The sequence below is a fragment of the Cervus elaphus genome, chromosome 16 (assembly GCF_910594005.1).
Source record: "Cervus elaphus chromosome 16, mCerEla1.1, whole genome shotgun sequence".
Lineage (NCBI taxonomy): Eukaryota > Metazoa > Chordata > Mammalia > Artiodactyla > Cervidae > Cervus > Cervus elaphus.
Window position 1 is genome coordinate 29,760,184 of NC_057830.1, and position 16,837 is coordinate 29,777,020.

Below are 16,837 nucleotides of genomic sequence, written 5' to 3' on the forward strand. Positions count from 1 at the left end.
ACACCATGCTGCTCCCAGGTGCTTGCTTCTTTCGGGAAATCAGCTGATGCCTGGCAAATGTACTAATCAGGTTGAAGTGCTGCTGTGATGGGAACTGTGACTTGCGGGTTGGGTTTTGCCGCTCATGTTTTCAAGGATAGCTCGTTGTTTGAAAGGGCATTGTGCACTACAGAGTGGAGGCCCTATGAGACCAATCCACCAATCTAGAAAACGTGACTTGGAAAGGAAGTAATAGCATCTTGTGTCCACACATCCTTTATCTCCAAGGAGTACAGACACATTTGGAGACACTACTCCATCCTCAGAACAGCCGTTTGGGGCAGAGGGTGTTGTGACCGCACTTGCCTGGCGGTCCTCTGATGAACCCCAGCTGCCGGGCTGCAGGAGGCGCGCGGTGTGACGCGGAAAGCTCTCTCTCCTGGTCCGGCTCAGTCCTCCCCCAGTTTGAACCAGTACAGTCTGCTCTGAGGTGTCACACAAGGTGTAAGTTGTATATAAGCAAATCCCAGTTAGCATCTACTTTATTATAACTATGCCCTGATTAGTAATTCTGAAAAAAAGAAAGAAAGAAAGAAAGAAATCCACAGATATATTCTTGGTGGTATGAACATTTTCTATGAAAATGTTAAAAGTCAATTCTTGTTTTAATTTTTCATGATAACCTTCAAATAGATATTGAGAGAGTCAGAAGACTTTTTTCTGTAAAGGGCTAGTGAGTAAATATTTTAGGCTTTGTGGGCCCTGGAATGCTCAAAATTCTCCAAGCCAGGCTTCAGCAATATGTGAACCGTGAACTTCCAGATATTCAAGCTGGTTTTAGAAAAGGGGGAAGAACCAGAGATCAAATTGCTAACATTCGCTGGATCATCGAAAAAGCAAGAGAGTTCCAGAAAAATATCTATTTCTGCTTTATTGACTATGCCAAAGCCTTTGACTGTGTGGATCACAATAAACTGTGGGAAATTCTGAAAGAGATGGGAATACCAGACCACCTGACCTGCCTCTTGAGAAACCTGTATGCAGGTCAGGAAGCAACAGTTAGAACTGGACATGGAACAACAGGCTGGTTCCAAATAGGAAAAGGAGTAGGTCAAGGCTGTATATTGTCACCCTGCTTATTTCACTTATAAGCAGTGTGCATCATGTGAAATACCCGGCTGGATGAAGCACAAGCTGGAATCAAGATTGCCGGGAGAAATATCAATAACCTCAAATATGCAGATAACACCACCCTTGTGGCAGAAAGTGAAGAAGTACTGAAGAGCCTCTTGATGAAAGTGAAAGAGGAGAGTGAAAAAATGTGCTTAAAGCTCAACATTCAGAAAATGAAGATCATGGCATATGGTCCCATCACTTTAATGGCAAAGAGATGGGGAAACAGTGGAAACAGTGTCAGACTTTATTTTTGGGGGCTCCAAAATCACTGCAGATGGTGATTGCAGCCATGAAATTAAAAGACACTTGCTCCTTGGAAGGAAAGTTATGGCCAACCTAGCATATTAAAAAGCAGAGACATTACTTTGCCAACAAAGGTCTGTCTAGTCAAGGCTATGGTTTTTCCAGTAGTCATGTATGGACATGAGAGTTGGACTATAAAGAAAGCTGATTGCCGAAGAATTGATGCTTTTGAACTGTGGTATTGGAGAAGACTCTTGAGAGTCCCTTGGACTGTAAGGAGATCCAACCAGTCCATCCTAAAGGAAATCAGTTCTGGGTGTTCATTGGAAAGACTGATGTTGAAACTCAAACTCCAATATTTTGGCCACCTAATGCGAGGAGCAGACTGATTTGAAAAGACCCTGATGTTGGGAAAGATTGAAGGCAGGAGGAGAAGGGGACGACAGAGGATGAGATGGTTGGATGGCATCACCGACTCAATGGACATGAGTTTGGGTAAACTCCAGGAGTTGGTGATGGACAGGGAGGCCTGGCGTGCTGCGGTTCATGGGGTCCCCAAGAGTCAGACACGACTGAGTGACTGAACAGATACTGATACTGACTGAAGCACCAAAGCAGCCATAGACAATGGCCATATTCCAATAAAACTTTATTTACAAAAACAGGCAGGAGGCTGGGTTTGGCCGGTGGGCTGGATTATCCAGATACAAAGGAGTCCTGCCCAACAATTTCAGAGTTCACATCTGCAGTAGTGTATATGATTTCACACAGACTTGTAGCACTGCTTTAAATCCTGAGTGATTATGAGAAAAGAACACAAGAATGATGCTTTTGGTGGGTAAAGGTTAAATGACATCAGAGCATGCTGTGTAAGCAAAAGCTTTATAGCATATGGAAGAAAAGTGGTGAAGAATAAGATCATCATGTGACTCAGGGTAGAGCAGGAACGACGACTTCAAAAGAACCTCCACGGAGCTGCCAGCACCACATACATATTGTAAGGAGCATTTTCATTTCAGCAAAATAATAATCCTTACATTAAATTGAAGTTGTTTATTTGAATTTTACTGATTTAATAGTTTGGTCTGCATTTAATTTATATTTTATTTTGACATTATAGACATATAAGAGTTACAAGCTTACATTTATAGTTTTCAAAATATTATTCTAATACAAATAACTTAAGTCAACTCTGGTGAATCAGGAGAATTTTTTCCCTCTGAAAAGTAAAATAATGCTCAAATTTGAGAAACACTGCCAAACACAGCTTTTACATCTGAACTGCAAGGGCCAAATCATGAATGAGAAAGTATGTAGGCTTGTTGAGGTGGAAGTTGGGAGATGCAACTCCCAACACTGCATCTTGGGAAATGTAGTTAGTTATCATCACAAGTAAACCAGAAATGGAGGCTGGAGGAGTCCAGGTATGGATGCCTGCTTGAGACTTCCGTACAGTGGTGCATTTACTCAATCAGTTTAGCAAGTCAGGGAAACAAGCAGGGAGGGTAAAAATAGATGCTGTGTAAGTCCCAAAGAACTTCACTAGACAATTCACAAGAGGGGCTGTGCGCATAACTAACCTGTCATCTGTTGAACAGCGAGGGGATTTCAGGTAGCACAGAAGTGGACAGTGAATGGAGCTAAGGGAAATCCACACTTTATCCTGTCTGTTGAAACAGCTTAGAGAGGAAAACAAAGAGCATGATGGGGCAAAAATACTGCAGAATAAAAGTAAAAGTAAATATTGTTCTAAGGACTCAGAAGAAGAACAAGCCTCAGAAATGAATTTACTACAGGAAGGAAAACAAGTTTGGAAAACTGGCATCCCATTATGACACATGAAGATACAACTTCTATGAAAAAAGGTAAAAAGCCATGAGAAGCCTGGAGAAGGAATTGGCATTCCACTCCAGTATTCTTGCCTGGAAAAGTCCATGGACAGAGGAGCCTGGCAGACTGTAGTCCATGGGGTTACATGATTGAGCTCGTGTGCATGAGGGTGGAGGGAGACGGGCTGGTAGCAATAAATGGTAGAACTGAAAAAAAAAGAGCTGTGAGAAGACAACTGGCTGAAATAGATCAATAGAGTGAGATCAAAAGACAGCAAAGTAACCAAAATAAGTTTAAGGAAGAACTGCAAAGATTATTACAGTAACAATCTACAATGGAATTACTAAAGAATTAGTAAGAATTGTAAAGAATACAATGTCTCTATGGAAAATCAGTGGTATAAAGTGTAAATAAAAAATTAAAGGCAAACCATACAGTCTAAGAGAATATATTTGTGACACATATCTGACTAAAGGCCAGAATATCAAATATATAAGGAATATAAAATATATAAAGTTATAAATTCTCATAATCTAACAGAAAAACAACAAAATGACTTGGAAGAGACACTTTTTAAAGGCATATATAATAATTGCACAAAAGTTGCTCACCATTATTAGTTATCAGAGTAATGCAAACTAAAACAACATGATAGTATTTCACCCCAGTTTAGAGCTAAAATTAAAGGGGCTGACAACATCCAGTGTATGCAAAGATGCACAGCTACTGGACTCTCATAAACTGCTGGTGGTATACAAAATAACTGAATCTCTTGGAAACAGTTTGCCAGATACAAAGTTAAAATATATTTCTATGATCCAGCAATTCCACTCTTAGTTATTCACCCAGAAGAAATTAAAACCTTTGTCCACAAAAAGACTTACACAGAAGTATTCACAGAGTATGTTTCATAATGTACATGACAAATTCAAATGTCCATTAACTGGTGAGTGGATAAACAAACTAGTTTACTCATACAATGGATTATTACTCATCAACTATTTAAAAAGAATAACTATTGATAGCCACACAATGTGGGTCTGTCTCACAATCATGTCAAGTGAAAGAAGCCAGACACAAAAGAGTACACAGGAATGACTCAATTTACAAGAATGTTTTGGAGAGGTAAAACTAATTTATAGACAAAAGATCAGTGGTTGACTGGAGTGGGGTTAGGAAGGAATCACTCAAGTAGGGATGGCAAAGCCACAAGGGGATTTCTAGGTAATGGAAATGTTCCATATCCTCATAGGGGTGCTGATTAGATACATTTGTTGTTGGTCAGTCGCTAAGTTGTGTCCAACTCTTTGTGACCCCATGGACTGCAGCATGCCAGTCTTCCCTGTCTTTTACTATCTCATGGAGTTTGCTCAAATTCACATCCATTGAGTTGATGATACTATCTAACTACCTCATCCTCTGCCACCCTCTTCACCCTCTGCCTCCCTCTTCACCCTCTGCCTTCAGTCTTTCCCAGCATGAGTATCTTTTCTGATGAGTTGGCTCTTCCCATCAGGTGGCCAAAGTATTGAAGATTCAGCTTCAGCATCAGTTCTTCCAATGAATATTCTGGGTTGATTTCCTTTAGGATTGACTGGTTTGATCTTCTTGCTGTCCAAGGGAATCTCAAGAGTCTTCTCCAGCACAATTCAAGAGCATGAATTCTTCAGCGCTCAGCCTTCTTTATGGTCCAATTCTCACATCCATACATGACTCCTGGAAAAACCATAGCTTTGACTATATGTACCTTTGCCAGTAAAGTGATGTCTTTGCTTTTTAATACGTTATTTAGGTTTGTCATAGCTTTCCTTCCAAAGAGCAAACATCTTTAACTTCATAGTTGCATTCACCATCCACAGTGACTGATTTTGTGTTCTTGGAATCCAAGATAAAAAAATCTGTTACTGCTTCCACTTTTTCCCCTTCTATTTGCCATGAAGTGATGGGACCAGATGTCATGATCTTAGTTTTTTGAATGCTGAGTTTTAAGCCAGCTTTTCCACTCTCTTCTTGCACCCTCATCAAGAGGCTCTTCAGTTTCCTTTCACTTTCTGCCATTAGAGTAGTATCATTTGCATATCTGAGGTTCTTGATATTTCTCCCCACAATCTTGATTCCAGCTTGTGATTCATCCAGCCTGGCATTTCACATGATGTACTCTGCATATAAATTAGATAAGCAGGGTGACAATATACAGCCTTGACATACTCCTTTCCCAGTTTGGAACCAGTCCATTGCTCCATATCTGCTTCTTGTCCTTCATGCAGGTTTCTTAGAAACAGGTAAGGTGGTCTGGCATTCCCATCTCTTTAAGAATTTTCGACAGTTTGTTGTGACCCACATAGTCAAAGGTTTTAGCATAGTTAATGAAACAGAAGTAGATGTTTTTCTGGAATTTACTTGCTGTCTCTATGAGACAACAAATGTTGGCAATTTGATCTCTGGTTCCTCTGCATTTTCTAAATCTAGCTTGTACATCTGGAAGTTCTCAGTTCATGTATTGTTGAAGCCAAACGTGAAGGATTTTGAGCATAACCTTACTAGCACGCAAAATGAGTACAATTGTCTTAATCAGAAAATATAGCAATAGCCACCATTCTGCAGAAGAAAAAAAAATACTACAGACATTTCCCAGTTGACTAAGAGATGAGTCAAACTTAAGAGATCAAGAGTAAAGAAAGTCTGAATACTTACTGCAAACATAATTTGAAACTGGATAAAAATGTACAACAGTGATTATAATTCCTTGAGAAGATATAAAATAAGAAAAAAATACATAGATAATATGTCTCAAATTCCAAATTATATTAATTAAAACTGGAGAATGTGGGTGAGGGAAATTGATAGAAGTAAGTAAAAAGTGTTAGTTGCTCAGTCATGTCCACCTCTGCGAACCCATGGTCTGTAGCCCGCCTGGCTCCTCTATTCATGGACATCTCCAGGTAAAAATATCAGAATGGGTAGCCAATCCCTTCTCCAGGGGATCTTCCCAACCCAGGAATGACCATTAAATTCCTTATGTAACATAGAATAAAGTCAAGAGTTTTTGCTTAACTAAATTGTGAACATCCATTTATGGAACACTCCCTGGGCCAGGAAGATCCCCTGGAGAAGGAAATGGCAACCCACTCCAGTACTCTTGCCTGGAAAATCCCATGGATAGAGGAGCCTGGTAGGCTACACTCCATGGGGTCGCAGAGTCAGACACAACTAAGCGACTTTACTTATAGTACTAAAAATAATGAGGAAGCTCTTTATGGTCAGATATGAAATTGTCTATAAGAACAGGTTATTCTAAAGGGGGGATCATAATACAAAAATGTGTACAGCACGTTATGTTTTGTGCAACAAAAGAGGAAAAAAATATACTCTATAAAGGAAGCTGGTGACCTTGGTTGCCTTGGGGAAGGGTTACTGGATAGTTGGGAATTAGACGTAAAAAGAAGACATCATAAAATTTTTTTTTAATCCTTTGCTTATTTGTAAATGAACCATGTAAATATGCCTTATTTGTTTAATTAAATTTTTAAATGTATAATTTGTTTTGTTTTGACTTTGAGAATAAAGTAAACATTCATTGAAAACTTTGTTACATGTGTAAATCTAACTTATGATGAAGACATCACAAATCAGAAAAGATTCATTAAATGATCTTGGATAATTGGTTTTATATTTGAAAATAAAAATATTTAGTCCTTATTTCTGGAGAAGGAAATAGCAACCCACTCTCCAGGATTCTTGCCTGGAGAATTCCATGGACAGAGGAGCCTGGCAGGCTACAGTCCAGTCCAGTTCAGTTCAGTCACTTATTCATGTCCAGTTCTTTGCAATCCCATGGACTGCAGCACTCCAGGCTTCCCTGTCCATCACCAACTCCCAGAGTTTACTCAAACTCATGTCCATTGAGTCGGTGATGCCATCCAACCATCTCATCCTCTGTCACCCGCTTCTTCCCCCACCTTTAATCTTTCCCAGCATCAGGGTCTTTTCAAATGAGTCAGTTTTTTGCATCACATGGCCAAAGTATTGGAGTTTCTGCTTCAGCATCAGTCCTTCCAATGAATATTCAGTACTGATTTCCTTTAGGATGGACTGGTTGGATCTCCTTTCTGTTCAAGGGATTCTCAAGAATCTTCTCCAACACCACAGTTCAAAAGCATCAATTCTTCGGCACTCAGCTTTCTTTGTAGTCCAACTCTCACATCTATACATGACTACTGAAAAAACCATAGCTTTGACTAGATAGACCTTTGTTGGCAAAGTAATGTCTCTGCTTTTTAATATGCTGTCTAGTTGGTCATAGCTTTTCTTCCAAGGAGCAAGTGTCTTTTAATTTCATGGCTGCAATCACCATCTGCAGTGATTTTGGAACCCCCCAAAATGAAGTCTGTCACTGTTTCCATCGTTTCCCATCTATTTGCCATGAAGTGATGGGACCAGATGCCATGATCTTAGTTTTCTGAATGTTGAGTTTTAAGCCAACTTTTTCACTCTCTTCTTTCACTTTCATCAAGAGGTTCTTTAGTTCTTCTTTGCTTTCCTCCATAAGGGTGGTGTCATCTGCATATCTGAAGTTATTGATATTTCTCCCGGCAATCTTGATTCCAGCTTGTGCTTCATCCAGCCCAGTGTTTCTCATAATGTACTCTGCATATAAGTTAAATAAGCAGGGTGACAATATACAGCCTTGACCTACTCCTTTTCCTATTTGGAACCAGTCTGCTGTTCCATGTCCAGTTCTAACTGTTGCTTCCTGACCTGCATACAGATTTCTCAAGAGGCAGGTCAGGTGGTCTGGTATTCCCATCTTTTTCAGAATTTCCCACAGTTTGTTGAAAATTGTTATCTGTTGAGACCATTCAGGTATGACCTACATCAAATCCCTTACGATTATGCAGTAGAAGTGACAAATAGATTCAAGGGATTAGATCTGATAGAAAGAGTGACTGAAGAACTATAGACAGAGGTTCATGACATTGTACAGGAGGCAGTCATCAAGGCCATCTCCAAGAAAAAGAAATGCAAAAAGGCAAAATGGTTGCCTGAGGAAGCCTTACAAATAGCTGTGAAAAGAAGAGAAGTGAAAGACAAAGGAGAAAATGAAAGATATACCCATTTGAATGCAGAGTTCCAAAGAATAGCAAGGAGAGATAAGCCTTCCTCAGCAATCAATAAAAAGAAATAGAGGAAAACAATCGATAGGGAAAGACTAGAGATCTCTTCATGAAAATTAGAGATACCAAGGGAACATTTCAAGCAAAGGTGCCCACAGAAGGGGCTACAGTCCCTGGCATAGCAAAGACTCAGACATAAATTAGTGACTAAACAACAGTCCTTATTTCACAACACTGACCAGATTAAACTACAAATTATAGAGTGAAGTTACTAAAAATAAATTAAAATTAGATAAAAATATTAGAATAAAACAGGTAAGTCTTAGCACAAAGAAAAATTTCCCAAGAGAAATCTGACATATCTGACTTATGTAAAAATTAAAATCTCCTATAGATCAGAAATATTCTATAAAATTAAAAAATATACTAAAAATTGAGAAAAATACACAAATATAAGAGATTATATCTCTATTTCATTTTATTTATTTTTTAAATGGGAGCACAGATTACAGATTTATGTAATAGAAGTTTTATGTAACACAAGAGCCTCCATAACGAAATGAAGACCTGAAGAAACAGACCTATGCACTGGTCTGCTGGGTTTGATGACCAGTGGACAGTCAACTCAGGACCAGCCAGACGGAAAATTGCCCAGGGCAAGGTATGTGAGAAAGAGCATGGAACTTCCATGCCCTCTCCAGGGGTACCGTTCTCCCCATGTCTCCACGTGGTCACTAAGCAGGAAACCCCAATAACTATCCAATCAAACTAGAAGACAAAGCAAACTTTTGGAAACCTCACTAACATCTCAATATAAAAATGGGCAGAGGAAATTAACAGATAGGAAATGAAAACGGCTAAGGACATATGAAAGCTCATTGATCATCAAAATAACCCAAATTAAAAAGAAACCTTCTCTCGCCTGTCAGATGCATGAAACTCCAAGGATGAGGGGGCCTTCATAACTACTGATGGATATGTAAAGTGTCACAACCTTTCTGAAAAACATCTTGAGATGAGTACCAACAGCCTTCAACAGATTCAAAACTTCTCACTCAATAATTCTAAGTTTCTACAAACTATCTCCTCAGAAATATAATGTGACATTATTTATAATAAGAAAAAACCTTGGAACCAATACAATTGTCTGTAATATGGAAATGTAATAAAATCTGATGCTCTCATAAAATATTATGCAGACATTAAAATCATTAATTAAAAAAATACTTAACATCTGGAAAGACATACAAGATATACTGTAAGTGAAAATGGCTATAGGCTCTGCTGGCAATTTTGAAATGACAATATATACTATATACACAGATTTTAATTAGCAGAGGGAAATGTAACAAAATGTTAACAATCATTTTCTTTAAAATTAATTTTATTACTTTTACTTTTTGTAAATTTTAAAGTTTCTATAATAAATGGTAGAAGGAGACACCATATTTAGATGAAGAAATATTACAATTACAGAAACTTCACCTGGCATCAACAAGCTCCAGATCTCAACTGAAAGTGTCAATTACTACAACAAGCAGGAAACTCACAGAGAAAACCTTGATGATGCATGAGTACCTGCCTTTCATCTTTCTTACACACCTTTGACTCAAAACTTCATGGCCCAATAGAGTAAGGACAGAGCAATACCAGGACAACTCCAGTGGGCAGCCAACAGGAGAACTATCGCTCAGCATAATAAATAATCTTGCACAGGCTCCATGGCCAAAACACAAACAACTCAACTGTAATGGTGTTTCCACGACACACTTGCCTGCCCAGAAAGTCTTCAGCCAAGACCACCACTTATGGTCCACAAACCACCAGGTGAAAGGAACTGCCTTAATAATCTAAGAATTGATAACTCTGGCACGAAGAGCCCCACATGCCATGCGCAGGCTCCCAAGGGCCCTTCCCCATCCCCTAGTGTTTTCTCTGGCTGGATGTTTTATATCATGTTCAGTCCAACCCAGCTAATAAAGGAGCTCTTTTAAAGCTGAGAAAAACCCTGTGTATTGGGTTCCTGGGTCCAACATGTGTGCAATAAATAAAGAAGCACGGAACACATGTACAGTACCTTCCCGAAGCTGTGTTGGCTTCGCAGAATTCTCCCCGCTCATTAAAACAACAAAGGATGCAGCTGCTCGAACTGTAGCCTGCCATGTTGACATGGCAACGGGTGGCTCCTGGCATGGAAAAAGGGCCCTGTTGTTTATGGGAGATCCCACAGTATAAACACATGGCCTGCAGAAGAAAGACAAAGAAACAAAGGCAGAGAATCTTTAAAATGAGTTGTCACTTTCCTTACCACCATGGTAGCAAACGTTAAGTTGAACTTTCAAAGAGAAAATATCGAACTGACATCTGCCAAGGGTTATGTGAATAGCTGAGTGGTTATTTCTCCCAAATGAATTACTTAAATATGTAAAGAGAGCTTTTTTTTTTTTTCCCCTAAGGGGAAAAATATTTTTTGGATAAAGTTTTAAATGCTAGTCTGCCAAGTTAAAATTTATATTACCTTGCCCTTCCCCTTAGGTTCTTAGGCCTTCAAAACAAGAAAGTTTTAGAGACATTCTTATAAAACTTTTGGAAAATATTCTGGAAAAGAAAATATGTTTAGTGATACTGAGACATTAATACTTGGAAAAACAAGCTGGTGGTCTCAAATGCAGTGCTGGCGGGCAGATACCCCCAATCTTGGAAACCACCATCTCAAATGGAACCCTTGTGGGAATCCTTGTGCGGAGGCCAAGAACAGGGGTTGGCGTATAAACAGGACTGTGGGTCACAACAACCAGGAGGCTTGTGACGGGAAGGCCAAGGGCAGAGTTGTTACCAAAGGAAGTATAAGAAACCAGTGGCTGTTTGCAGATGACATGATCCTCTACACAGAAAACCCTAAAGACTCTACCAGAAAATTACTAGAGCTAATCAATGAATATAGTAAAGTTGCAGGATATAAAATTAACACACAGAAATCCCTTGCATTCCTATATACTAACAATGAAAAAACAGAAAGAGAACTTAAGGAAACAATACCATTCACCATTGCAACAAAAAGAATAAAATACTTAGGAGTATATCTACCTAAAGAAACAAAAGACCTATACATAGAAAACTATAAAACACTGATGAAAGAAATCAAAGAGGACACAAACAGATGGAGAAACATACCGTGTTCATGGATTGGAAGAATCAATATTGTCAAAATGGCTATTCTACCCAAAGCAATCTATAGATTCAATGCAATCCCTATCAAGCTATCAACGGTATTTTTCACAGAACTAGAACAAATAATTTCACAATTTGTATGGAAATACAAAAAACCTCGAATAGCCAAAGTAATCTTGAGAAAGAAGAATGGAACTGGAGGAATCAACCTGCCTGACTTCAGACTCTACTACAAAGCCACAGTCATCAAGACAGTATGGTACCGGCACAAAGACAGAAATATAGATCAATGGAACAGAATAGAAAGCCCAGAGATAAATCCATGAACCTATGGACACCTTATCTTTGACAAAGGAGGCAAGGATATACAATGGAAAAAAGACAAACTCTTTAACAAGTGGTGCTGGGAAAACTGGTCAACCACCTGTAAAAGAATGGAACTAGAACACTTTCTAACACCATACACAAAAATAAACTCAAAATGGATTAAAGATCTAAATGTAAGACCAGAAACTATAAAACTCCTAGAGGAGGACATAGGCAAAACACTCTCCGACATAAATCACAGCAAGATCCTCTATGACCCACCTCCCAGAATACTGGAAATAAAAGCAAAACTAAACAAATGGGACCTAATGAAACTTAAAAGCTTTTGCACAACAAAGGAAACTATAAGCAAGGTGAAAAGACAGCCCTCAGATTGGGAGAAAATAATAGCAAATGAAGAAACAGACAAAGGGTTAATCTCAAAAATATACAAGCAACTCCTGAAGCTCAATTCCAGAAAAATAAATGACCCAATCAAAAAATGGGCCAAAGAACTAAACAGACATTTCTACAAAGAAGACATACAGATGGCTAACAAACACATGAAAAGATGCTCAACATCACTCATTATCAGAGAAATGCAAATCAAAACCACAATGAGGTACCATTACACGCCAGTCAGGATGGCTGCTATCCAAAAGTCTACAAGCAATAAATGCTGGAGAGGGTGTGGAGAAAAGGGAACTCTCTTACATTGTTGGTGGGAATGCAAACTAGTACAGCCACTATGGAAAACAGTGTGGAGATTTCTTAAAAAACTAGAAATAGAACTGCCATATGACCCAGCAATCCCACTTCTGGGCATACACACTGAGGAAACCAGATCTGAAAGAGACACGTGCACCCCAATGTTCATCACAGCACTGTTTATAATAGCCAGGACATGGAAGCAACCTAGATGCCCATCAGCAGATGAATGGATAAGGAAGCTGTGGTACATATACACCATGGAATATTACTCAGCCGTTAAAAAGAATTCATTTGAATCAGTCCTAATGAGATGGATGAAACTGGAGCCCCTTATACAGAGTGAAGTAAGCCAGAAAGATAAAGAACATTACAGCATACTAACACATATATATGGAATTTAGAAAGATGGTAACGATAACCCTATATGCAAAACAGAAAAAGAGACACAGAAATACAGAACAGACTTTTGAACTCTGTGGGAGAAGGTGAGGGTGGGATGTTTCAAAAGAACAGCATGTATACTATCTATGGTGAAACAGATCACCAGCCCAGGTGGGATGCATGAGACAAGTGCTCGGGCCTGGTGCACTGGGAAGACCCAGAGGAATCGGATGGAGAGGGAGGTGGGAGGGGGGATCGGGATGGGGAATACGTGTAAATCTATGGCTGATTCATATCAATGTATGACAAAACCCACTGCAATGTTGTGAAGTAATTAGCCTCCAACTAAAAAAAAAAAGAAAAAAAGAAACCAGTGGCATGACATTGGGGCCCATTCTGCTACAATTAAAAAATACAAACCTACACACACCAAGAACAATCCCTTCCATGATAAGTCACAAAGAGAAATGGAAAAAAATCTCTGAGATCAAAGAAATCTATTCTTTTAACACCACCGAGTAGAAGGCACAGACTGACCCTTGGGAAGATGTCTTAGGAAAATGTTTCCACTTGTTGTTTTTCAAGAGTTATGGCAAATATGATATAGTTTTAATCAGCTTGATTGATGGAGTAAACGATAAGAGTGGAGTGCTACCTCTCTTGCATAAACTGGTTTTCCTTTTTAGAATAGTTAACACTATTATGACTGAAGATTTATTGTGTTCTTACAGTGAGCAAGAACACACAGAATGATGACCCCACTCCATCAGTCAGGGTCCAGGAGGGAAAACATAAACCAGTGTGGGTCTTAATAAACAGAGGTAATTTAATATAGGGGATTGGTCCTAGAAGTAATAGAAGGACCGAGAAGCCAAACAGCAGACAGTGATGCTACCCAGAGATTAGCCATAGCGGCAAGGAGCTGTGACTCCATGGGTTGGAGGAGCTGCTGTTACTGAGTGTTCTGGGCTTCCAGCAACAGGAGTCATTTAATAGAAGCCAGAATCACAGTGGAGAATGTCCAATGGATGCAGGGACCAGGGAGACTCAGTCATTGCTAGAGGCGCCAAAATAAGCAGAAAGAGGAGAGGAAGTAGTTTGTGTGTGTGTGTGTGTGTGTGTGTGTGTGTGTGTGTGAGTCTCTCAGTATCCAGGCAAGAATACTAGACCTTCTCCAGGAGGTCTTCCCGACCCAGGGATCAAACCCAGGTCTCCTGCTTTGCAGGCAGATTCTTTACCATCTAAGCCACCAGAGAAGCCCAGGAAATTGTTCATTGCTTGCTAACTCCTGCTCTCAAAAGTGTTCCATCAATGCCCTGCACTGGCCAAACCTGACAGGAAGTCAGAAGACAAGGGAGCCTGGGAAATGAGGTTCCTTGTCATCAGGAGAAGATAATAAGAGCAGAAAATGGACCTTAGAGCAAACAGGTAGTCTACCTTCTAGAAGTGTATATGCCATGATTACTCACAGATTTGACATGAGGCAGAGAAAGAAGACTAGACATTCAGAAGACTAGTGTTGGCTGGGTTATCAGCTCATTAAATGGCTATGGAAAAATCCCTGACCTCTCTGAGTCACATGCAAAATGGGGATAAAGGGGCAGGTATGTGACTTCAGTTGTCTGTCTGTTCTGGTCCATAAACCCACGGTTGTGTCCCAGAATCACAGATTCAAGATCAAAGGCAAATTTTCATGGAAGGCCCAGAGTCTCCCATTGATTTCACAGAGTACTGAGCTCTCACCCAGGTGCTCTTGGATCCCTGGTTAATTGACTGAGCCTGAGTTAACTTCAGGCAGTTGAGGACCTAATGAAATCCCCCTAAAACCACCTCCTCCTAGCTGGGGCTGCTGGTTTGGGTGCCTGGTGGGGGATGCTGTAGCAGCTCAAATAGCTCAGGTAGGTAGCATCAAGGCATGCCTAGTTCTGAAAATTCCACCTGTTTTTTTTTTCCCAAAAAGTCCAACATAGAGAAGGATCCCAAAAAGAAAAGCATCATCAGTGGAACAGTATGTTGCCCCTGGCCGAATGGCAGGCATAACTTCCTCTGACAGTAACAGACACTGAGAATCAAGGCTTCCTTTCTTACTAAAGTAGAACAGACCCCACAATGTCTGTCAGCTCATGAGCTCTTGAAATCCACTTCCAATCTAAGCAGACTTGTGGAGATAAGCCTATTTGTGATGCTCACAGGGAAGTGGGAGACCCTGTCAAGAGATCGCCTAAGACTTTCTCTGGGGAGAGGAAGGGGGAGCTGACCCCATATTATGGTTTGAAGTCTCAGGGTACTTCGGGGAAGTATCTGTGCTTTATCTGTGCTCTCTTGTTCTTACACTCAGCACCTCACTTCCCTAGAGTGACTCTAGTGTTACAGGTCTTCCCTTGTCTGCACACGGAGCAAATTCTCCCCAAAAGACTGGCTTGCCAGGACGTTTGCCTTTCTTCTCCCTGTAAGTTTGGGTTGGAGGCCCTGCTGGCATGTTATTATGCATTCCACCAGTGCCCTTAGGTATGAGGTCCCCAAGCCTTCCTCCACAGCCTCCATACCTCTTTCCAGAAGAAACTATCAGATTTGAGATGAGGTCACATGTGAGAAGGGGCCTTCCAGGTGGCGCCAGTGGTAAAGAGTATGCCTGCCAATGCAGGAGACAAAAGAGACACAGGTTTGATCCCTAGGTTGGGAAGATCCCGTGGAGGAGGGCATGGCAACTCACTCCAGTGTTCTTGCCTGAAGAATCCCACGGACAGAGGAGCCTGGGGGGCTACAGTCCATGGGGTCACAAAGAGTCGGACACGACTGAAGTGGCTTAACACACACACACACACGTGAGAAGACAGGGCAGAGTACGAATCAGAAAGACTCAGTGATTCACTGAAGAAGGAAAAGGAAGGGAAGGCCTCCCTGAGGTAGCCAGCTCCCAAGATGGCCCCAGTGACTCCCGCCCCAGGTATCCACACCCCTGTGTAATCCCCTCCCACACTGCACTGGGGTGTCCTGTGTGACCCAAACCACTACAACGAAGAGCCCGCACACCCCAACTAGAGAAAACCGGCATGCAGCAACAAAGACCTAGTGCAGCCAAAAGAAACATAAATAAATTATAAAAATAAACAGGAAAACAATCCTAGGCCAAATTTCTTGAAAATGTACATTCTCTTCATGCTCCCAGTCTACTTCCTTCTTGGTCTTTTCTTCTTTTTCTCAGCTCACCCCTCCCTCCCCAACACATCCAAACCAAGAGCCAGTGACTTTATAACTGATGGCTTTTTGAGCTTTCACAATCTGATATGCCTATGCATGTCACACATCACAGTGCAAATGTCCAAAGCAATCTAAAGTCAAGTAACTACATTTTAAGAGGGATGAAAGCTTTAACCCCCGGGTAAAAGCCTAGTGGTGGAATTTTGGGCATCTGACAGAAAGTATAGAATGGGTGGACAGGAGGTCTTCATGGAGTCTGAAAATCATACTTTGTGATGACTCTTGCCACACACACATGTTCCCCACCCTTCCTCTTCCCTACCCATTGTGTCCCAGGAGGGGATGAAAATCTATGTGCATTTATAAACATGCTCTGCAGTTATCTGGATGTGTGATCATTGAAATATATGCAGGTGTGTTTATTCAACATGCACAGCCTTGCACCTTGGCCATGTTGCTAAAATGCCTATGGGATAGATGTTTAGGCACAAGCCTGCAATTCTCTGATGTTTATAAACATCATTATTTCCCAAATGAACAATTCCTTCCAACATGAAAAGCAAAACTCTCCTACCAGGGTTCATCCCACATGCCCTGGGATACCCACCCGCAGGGGAGACCCCTTGGAGCCCAGATTAACTGCACAGGAGTTGCAGGAATGGGAGAAAGCAACTGAAAATGAGAAAGAAAACAGGGTAAGATGGCGGGTGACAGCCAGGCCATGG

General features: G+C 40.6%; 1 protein-coding gene across 16 annotated transcripts in view; it reads right to left on the reverse strand.

The window, feature by feature from the left end:
- Nucleotides 1-16,837, reverse strand: part of LOC122709939 (aminopeptidase O (putative)) — a 392,862-nt gene that overhangs the window by 301,836 nt on the left and 74,189 nt on the right. For all 16 annotated transcript variants that reach the window (XM_043927317.1, XM_043927315.1, XM_043927318.1 and 13 more), the window contains exon 3: nt 10,420-10,586. In XM_043927317.1, coding sequence (XP_043783252.1) covers nt 10,420-10,586 — 167 coding nt within the window. The remainder of the gene's footprint in view (nt 1-10,419; nt 10,587-16,837) is intronic.